We start from the raw sequence: 8,841 nt of genomic DNA, 5'->3' as shown, positions 1-8,841 counted from the left end.
CCGGGACTGGGACTGGGGCGGGGGCCCGGCCCCGGGGCCCGAAGATCTCTGAGGAGGAGCTGGGCTCCCCAGCACTCCCGCGTCCGTGGGTGCAGAACCCGGCTGTGAAAGTTCCTTGGTTTGGGGTTTTCTTTTACCAGTTTTTAATCAGCCATTTAAGAATAGTAAAAGAATAATTCAGAGTAGATTTTGAAACCTGACCAGTGCTAAGTTAGGAGGGTTATACACCTGAAAATCCCGAAGATTGAAAAATTATTTCATTACCTGAAAATGACTGGCAAAGCAATAGAGTTTGGGGGCAGAAAGTTAGTCAAATCAGTAAAAGATTTTCTACATATGAAATTTCTGCCTGACAATAACAGGAAATGATCCCTTATGATCTCCCTTTTACTCCTACAGCTCCTCCTTTTAAACAAAAATAGTTTCTCGAAGTAAAAACCCTACTATTACTGATCTTGTGCTATTTCTTAGGTGTAGGCATCAGGGATGTGAGCAAAATAGATTTGATCACTTACCTACAGCTTCCTCTATTTTAGAAGTCTTTGCTGGTGAGTTCGTAGCTTCCAGCACTAACAGCTGGAAGTGTTGCACAGGAGAAATCAGCTGAAATGGAGCCTCCAGAGGAGGTGTGTTTTGATGCTGCATATGTTTTCTCGCTGCCGTGCGGTTGGGTTGCCCGTAAGGCAATCTGTTCCCTTAGGCTTCTGCTGGAACATGACTTCGGCGTAACAGTCCCTGTGCCTCGATGGTGACTCTTTGGCGTACATAGGTTGAAGTTTTATGTTGTACTTCTAAATACAACACGGTCACCTTTTAACACCCATTTTTTCTCTTGTATAGCTCTATTACCAGGTCTTAAATTTTGCTATGATAGTGTCATCTGCCCTTATGATCTGGAAAGGACTGATTGTCATTACTGGGAGTGAAAGCCCAATTGTTGTGGTGCTCAGGTAGGTGAGTGTGAAGGCTTTTGTGTTAAAGTGCAGATATTGTCTTGTCTTTTTTCTCCTCTCCTTCCCCCTCTGGGAGATTTGGAGTGTGAAATCTCACCTGCTTAAAGAAGTACTCCAACACTTACTTTTACCTAGTTCTGTTTTGGGCACTTGCAAAAAGCTGCTTTCGTGATCACAGTCCAGATTTTACTGAAGTTTGTAGAACCAGTAGATACGTGAAAACCTTTGAAAATCTAGATTTGTTCACTTAATAACTAATGCTAATAAACTCTCTCTTTCTTTTGTTTGCAGTGGCAGCATGGAACCAGCTTTTCACAGGGGAGACCTGTTGTTCCTTACAAATTTCCATGATGACCCAATCAGAGCTGGTGAAATAGTTGTTTTTAAAGTTGAAGGCAGAGACATTCCAATAGTTCACAGAGTAATCAAAATACATGAAAAGTAATGCGGTTTGGATTTTTCCTTGTTTCTACCTATCGTTTCCTCCACCATGATTTTCGGTTACATTTTGGTTTAGTAGCATGGTGTGGAAAAGGCAAATGAGGATCTGCTGTCAGATAGAAGTCACGTCCCCCCTTGGGTGTCACTTCTTGAGACCCTGGCTCCTGACCCTCAGCGGAGTCGCTTGGGTTCAGAGCAGGAAAAGCTGTCCGAAAAGCCTTGTGTTATGATGCCGCTTTCCTAAGGGAGGATTTAGGGTCTACCTCATCTGAAATTTGTGATTTAAATTCATTCTCTAATGTGCGATAACTTCACGGGATCTTGTTCCACAATGTGTAAACAATGGAGAAAAAAACGAAACCAACCACCACCACAAACGAACCCCCAAAGCCTCTAGTAGAGTATTCTTCAGTATTTCAGAGTTAAATTTCTCTTCTGTTCGACGTGGGGAGGTTTTGTTTTGGTTTGGTTTTTTCCCCAGATGGGCACATACTGCTTTTGTTACTCAGCGCCTGCTCTGGGAGAGCTGTATCCTTGGGAAGTCTGTCTTGTAGTTGTTTACATCAAATGACAATCTGGAGTGTTTTTAAAAGCATTTCTTGTTAAAATTTATCGACTCCATCAGTAAAGTCTATAATGGTAATTATTTAGTGGTGTTTGTTAAGCCAGTAGGACTGGAAGTAAACATTGTTATCTAATCTTGTAGCACTTTTCATCTTCGTTGTGCTTGGTAGCTGTTAATTGTGGTTTTTAAATTAAGTGGCGTTTAGTTTATCACCTCGTTGCCTTCTAGAGAAAATGGGAACATCAAATTTCTGACTAAAGGTGACAATAATGAAGTTGATGATCGAGGCTTGTACAAAGAAGGTCAGAACTGGTTAGAGAAGAAGGATGTTGTTGGAAGAGCAAGAGGGTAAGAAATGCAAAATGTCTATGTTCTTTGTAATTAAACAGAAAATTCAGAACTTAAAGCAGTTCCTCTCTTGATACAGACTCAGTCTGGTATGGTATGGTTTTTAATTGCTTAAAGAAAATGGTAATTAAAAAAATCCCCTGCTTTACCTGGAGAAGTTGTTTTCTGTAGTCCTCTCACTGATGTGTACAGTGGAAATTATTTTTTTTTTAAATGGCACACTTAACAAATAATTCATCAGTAAATATGAAATTAACCAACTTACCTCTGTAATTTCTAGAAATTGTTGGGAAATTATTTCTACATTCCACAGGAATTTTTTGCGAGGTTTGAGCTTTTGACTTTGTCCCCTTCCTCAGCTGAAATTAAATCTCTTAAGTTTATTTTCTTTGGTCAAATATTGTGATTAAATTTTTGTCTTAAGAAAAAAAAAATCTGTTTCTCATTAAGGTATGCGTTAGTGACAGGCATAAATAATTGGTTTACCCTAAAATACTCAAGAGTAACACCGAAACGTTTCAATGTGATGTTTGAGGGTCACTTTTACATTAATCTGTTTTGTCGATTACAGATTTTTGCCTTACGTTGGTATGGTAACTATAATAATGAATGACTATCCCAAATTTAAGGTACGTATACAGACATTTTGAGTAGTTGAATTCAAATCTATAAAATAGCAAGTGAAGATAGCAAGAATCTTGCATATAAGAATGCATGTTAATAAATTTGTTTCTGTGGTTTGGTACCTAATGTAGAATGAGCTGTGTTCTCTTGCTTACTTTAACTTGTCTGGTATCCGGTAGAATTTAATATTTATAATAAATTGAAAACGTTTAATTTATAGAATTTCTTAAGTGTATACAGCTGTGACTCCTATTTATGATAAGTGTGATCATGTTGAAATATTCCCATAATTCTGTAGGAACAGGGTTCTGTACTTATCTAGGAGATGTAGTGTTAGAGAGGGCACACTTTGAACAGTTTGATTTCAGAGCTTCTATGAAGAGAAATTATAATCAGTCTTTATTTTCTGTTTTCTTTTGGAGTATGCTCTTCTGGCAGTAATGGGAGCATATGTACTGCTGAAACGTGAATCCTAAAAAAAAAAAAAAAAAAGACGACAACTCACTTTTCCGAGAGCCAAGTTAAATGTACAGGCGAAAAAAGCTAATATATTTCGGAAGTTTTCATTTCTGCATACAGTTGCAAAACTGTGCAAGCTTTTTGTCTTGTCTAAATAAACCATACAACTAATGAGTAAAGCTTGTGTCTGTTGGTTAATTATCTGGTGGCGTATTTACCGTCTTGGATTGATGCTGCTTTCAGTTAGCTGGCGCTGGTTTTTTCTTTTATTAGATGTCATTCTGATTAAGAACTGAGAAATGGATACTAAGAGCTTTCCCCTGAATTTGAAACTTGCTTCTTTGTGGTGCAGAGACAAAAAATCCTGGTGGCCAGGTTTTTAGGGACCGTGTTTGTTTCTGGAATTCAGGCATTCTGCCTTTCTGTTCCCAGCTATAAAACAAATGTAGCAATAAGGTTTGATGGGGCTTTATTGACACTTGTGAGTTACCAACTAAACAGATCACCGCTGTGCCTGAGTGATATTACCAGTAAGGGTGAGACATTGCTCGTGCTCTGGATTTGAGGAGGTGTTGTTCTCTCCTGCCATACGATGCCCAGGTAGCGTTAAACATAAAATTGGTTCCTTTTAAAACTTACCTGGTCACTGTCTTACATGAAATTCTGGATTCTTCTTGGCTTCAAAGGTCAGTGCTGCACCTTCAGCAAAGCAGAGCTTGTTTACCTTGCCTGCTTCAGTTTTGGAGCTCTGAGAAGGAGCAGCGTGGTGCTTTTGTCCTGTGGGGTTTTGTTTCTTCCGTAATCCCTTACCTCTACAAAAATACACTATTATACAATAATGGCACCTCTTCTGTTGTGACAGCTAGTGCTGAAAGGCAGACAACTGCTGAATTTTTCCGAGTAATATTACTTCTTTTGTGTCCTACTAAGTAGTTTTCATGACAAACTGCATTATAAAAATGACTTATTTTGTGTTAAATTGTGTAGAAATAAAATTGAGTATAATAAATGGCGTGTCAGAATAATTTAGATACCCTTAATGCAGTGTTCCCTGAAGTGCACCATTGCAGTTAAGAAAAAATAATTTAATTTTTTGAAACAGTGTATGTATAATAAGATTTTTATATTTTTTTCCCCACTGTCAGTATTGCTGAAATCGGAATTTATTCCCATCCACCTACCCCCGTGGAATTGCAGTCAGCTCTAATTTTCAGTGGGGTTTTGGGCACCACCTAAATGACAAATCTGATGTGTTATTACAGGGATTTATTCTTGTGTTGAGGAAACACGGATATGTAAAACGGTGCAAGGATAACATCTAAATATATGGGTTCATGCTCAGAAAACAAAGGTGATAATTCCTGGGTATGCTATCCAGTGTCTTGTTTTTTAACTCTTCTCGATAGCCCCTAACCCGCAGAGCGGTGTCGAAGCACAGCCTTCGGTGCTGCCGCATCTGCCCTCCCTGCAAGGGGCCGGGTTCTGGCCGGGCCCGTGTGGCCGCGGCCCCTGTGGGGTCAGCTCAGGCTGGGTCCCCTGAGCTTGTTCCCCTGAACTTTTTGAAGCCTCACAACCTATTCCATTCACAAGCTGTTCACTGCCTGTTCACACAGCAAGTGTATGTCTTGTCCCATCAAGCTGTTCAATGGTTGCTTGTCCTCTTTGATGACTGGAGGTGTTGGTGCGGGCACCTCTACCTACTTGCACGGTTTCATAATATTTTTATTCCAGCTGCACCTGGAATTCATTGGTCTTCTGCTGCCTCCAGGTAGAGTGGTTTTTTCATTCATTTCTTGAGTTATCCCTGGAACCGTTCCAGGTCAGGCTGGACGGGGCTCCGAGCAGCCTAGTCGGGTTGCAGATGTCCCTGCTCCCTGCAGCAGGGCTGGCCCAGGTGACCGCTGAAGGTCCCTTCCATCCCGAACCGTTCTGTGAGGCTGTGGCTCTGGAAGATGACTTATCCCTGCCCTGCATCTGGCACAAGCTCCGTGCCTGCGGTTTGCATCCGCATCGCTCTCCGCTCCCCAGGAGCACGAATGTGGCACTTGTGCTTGAAGCATTTTGGGTTTTTTCCAGGAAAAAAACAAAAAAACCAAAACCCTGCTGGCTAATGCAGGACATGGACATACACCAAGTGTGTGATAAGCCATTGCTTCAGTCAAGCTTCAGTGGTCTAGGACTTCCTAAAATACAGCACCAACAGTGTCAAATACCTTAAAACGTGCCTTACTAAATAAATGTTTATTATTTCATATTGTTCAGCCTCTGTAAAGTTGTGGAGCCCTTTTCTGAAAAACGTCTTCAGTTGTAAAGTTGTGGAGCCCTTTTCTGAAAAAATGTCTTCAGTTCTTCAGGGAACTGTTACTGCAGAGAGTCAATTTTCAGGTTATTTGCAGAAGGCCTGCTCGGAGTCCAGGTTTGAAGTGCTGAAGATTAGTCTGTTCAGCATCTTCAACATTTACAAAGTATTCCTTAGTGATTGTGCTCTGTTATTACATCGGTGACATGCTTAAACCGTTGTTTGTTCTGTACTTACGTTATAGCTGTTTCCAGCGTCACATCACTACAAAGAAAATGATGAAAGGCACACCATTCTTCTTTCATCCTGGTTTATTTCTGTAAAATCTGCCCTGCTGATAGAATAATCAGAGTTGTTTAAAAGGTAAAGAAAGCAAATTAAGGAGTGTTGTTGCGATAATAGCGTTTAAAACCCATTTATGTTTTCCTGACATGGAGTGTGACAATAGTTAACTTTGCCAGGGGATTTATGAAAATTAGAAAGGTATTTTAAAGTGGAGAGAGCACAAATTTATGTTATCGTATTTCTTCTGTAAGAGAGAGAGCTTGTCTTAAATGAATGAGTCACAGCTGATAACGTGTTTATTGTACCTGGCTCCTTCTCTGTTGTGAGGGGTCCAGTATATTACTTCTGTATGTTATCAAATTATTAGTTTTCTGAAAAGGTTAATAAAAACTAAAATTAGAATAAATCCATATTACCTTTTTTTCTCTTTATGAACAGGTAAATAAAGAAGTGCTAATAATGCACAAATATACTCAGAGAGTGGCCTGCATCCTCAGCTGGGCTGAGGAAGAGGTGATGAGGCTGAGGAGAAAGGACAGGTCTTTGGGCTGACCTCTCTATCCCTCCTGGTCAGACCCAGCTGTCCAGCATCCAAGTGAGCCGAAGAGCACAGACCAGGTGTGGTCCAAACCACATGAAAGACCTGCCAGGGTACGTAACATGTGAGTCAGAAGGTTCTAGCAGGAAAAGGCACAGGGTGGAAGAGCAATTGCCAGCCCGGGCCAGGTAAATCCCTGGTGTTGTAGGCAACAAGAGCCATGGCATGCAGACAAGAATCCTGCCTCTGCCAGCACAGGTGTGGAGGACTGGGTCGGTCTGTCCTGACCGCCCCCTCCCAGGCTCACGTGAATTTTGGTTGCAAAACGAATTGCCAGTCATTCTGACAGAGCACAAGGAATGTCCTGAGAACTTTCTGATAGATGTTTTGATCCCAAAAGCCATGCCAGGCAGGTATACCTTGTCCCAGGATACCTTGCAGGGAAGTGAAGCAGAGTTAGTGATGTGTTCAGTACAGGGAAATCCTAATTTAAAAGAGAAAATTCATACCTAAATTTGACCAGCTCTCTAAATCAGTGCTTTTCACTGTAACTTTCATCACCTAAAGGGCAAGCTAATTTAAACTTATCATTAAGTCCGTAATACAAGGTATAAAACTGGGACTGCATAAAGGACAATCACAAAGTAGCTCAAGGCAGTGCAAAACAAGATTTAATATGGAGGTACAGCCTTTATTTAGCACATGAAGTGTATGAAGTCATGGTGTGTGTGTGTATATATATATATATATATACACAAAATATGAGAAGGGTTTATTTGTTCACATACTACTTGCAGTAAAAGAGACTTAGGACTACTGGACAACAAGGACCTGAGTAGGAATTCATGGTTTGGCCAAAGCCTACTAAGAGCAGCAGTGTTCTGTGCAGCTGGATCTGACCTGCTCACCAGAAGGCTTCAATACTGCTTCACGTTCTTAATTCTCGGTAAGCCCTACATAACGCAGCAGAAGCTAACACCACAAACAGCTGAGAGGAACGAAAATGCTGTGCCAAACTGTGCCTAGTACTAATACTGAAGCTGTAGCTTCAGAGAGCTGCATGTTTTGCTTTGGTTTTGGTTTTTTGTTTGTTTGTTTTCTGGAAAAAAATTTGTTTTCCGAAAATGGACAGTTTCCCGAGTTTTCTATTTCCTGTCTTGAATTGCAATGAACAATGAGATTTTCCCACGGCTGGCGGTATTTTATGTGATCAGCTGTCGCTCAGCACAGAGCACACGTTGTCTGTAGCTGTGCTTCAGGCTCCACGCTGAGACTCATGATTGAGGCATGAGAATACTATTGTAAATTAAACAAGAATGCATAATTAATAACCATAATAAAAGAATGAATCACATTAATCGGTGAAAGAAGATGCAATAAACCAAGACTAAACAAGGGAACAATTTAGCTCATGCAGTAGGATACACAGATGACTTCAAAAGTGATTGTACTGGATAGTTTGCCCAGTGATAATGCTAATTCACATCCCCAGTAGTTTCCATCGGGTATCGTTTGGTTCCAGTCGTGCAGGGTTAACTGGAGGGTCTGGCGAGTTCCTTAGGGGAGCCCTGTCTACTGTGTATCCTTCTTCCTGACATTGTTCTCTGGACAGCAAAATGATCACATAAACTGCACCGCCTCCACGTGACTTCCTCCCTCTCTCTGTTTTTCTCCTGTGGGACAGACACAAACAGCGCATGAGGGTTCGACATCCCTTTACTACTCATCCACCTTTACTACTCATCCACCTTCACTTCAGTGAAACTACTTGCGAGCCTGAAGTCATGTGTGCATTTAAGGGTTCCACTTCTCCAGGCCTTTACAGTGGTGTATTGCCACCCCAGTGATCATCCGTCCTTTCCTCTGCACTGCCTCTGCAGGGTGGAAGTCTTCTCACCCTCTAACTTTTACAAAGTTGACCAGTTCCAGGTGACTTAGAGTGCTGCAAAGTTTACAGGGTCTCTACACAAGGAAAGAAAGAAGTCCTGTAGATCTGTGGGTCACATTACTGTCACCTATGACAGTAAATTTATACGATACAGGAAATTTAAAAACAATTATTTTTTTTTTTAAAAAAAAGCTCTTTACACAAGATCTTCTATATCAATGAGTTTCAAGTGATCTTATCCTTTGAGTTTGTTCTTTTTACAGCCATTCTTCCGGCTTAAAACGTCCTGGAGCGCGCACACACGCACACACCGAGAGGAGGCGTGGGCTGGGCTGACAGGTCCCACCGGGCACCCCCAGAAGCCCCCGCAGGTTCGGGGGTCCCTCGATCCGCCCAAGGCCCCCCAGGGCCCGGGAGGCGAGGGGCAACAAACTTCTGAGA

The 8,841-nt window shown here is 41.5% G+C and overlaps 1 protein-coding gene across 1 annotated transcript; it reads left to right on the top strand.

Moving 5' to 3' along the window:
• The first annotated feature begins 844 nt into the window (after positions 1-844).
• Positions 845-3,549, top strand: LOC104268838 (signal peptidase complex catalytic subunit SEC11C). The gene is made up of 5 exons (XM_009870251.1): positions 845-950; positions 1,245-1,394; positions 2,188-2,307; positions 2,879-2,936; positions 3,354-3,549. The coding sequence occupies exons 1-5, from the start codon at positions 868-870 to the stop codon at positions 3,405-3,407; spliced, it is 465 nt and encodes a 154-aa protein (XP_009868553.1). The 5' UTR covers positions 845-867; the 3' UTR covers positions 3,408-3,549.
• Positions 3,550-8,841: the final 5,292 nt, after the last annotated feature.

The sequence above is a fragment of the Apaloderma vittatum genome, unplaced genomic scaffold, assembly GCF_000703405.1.
Source record: "Apaloderma vittatum isolate BGI_N311 unplaced genomic scaffold, ASM70340v1 Scaffold45685, whole genome shotgun sequence".
In the NCBI taxonomy this organism is placed as follows: domain Eukaryota; kingdom Metazoa; phylum Chordata; class Aves; order Trogoniformes; family Trogonidae; genus Apaloderma; species Apaloderma vittatum.
This window is presented reverse-complemented; position numbering and strand designations above follow the sequence as displayed.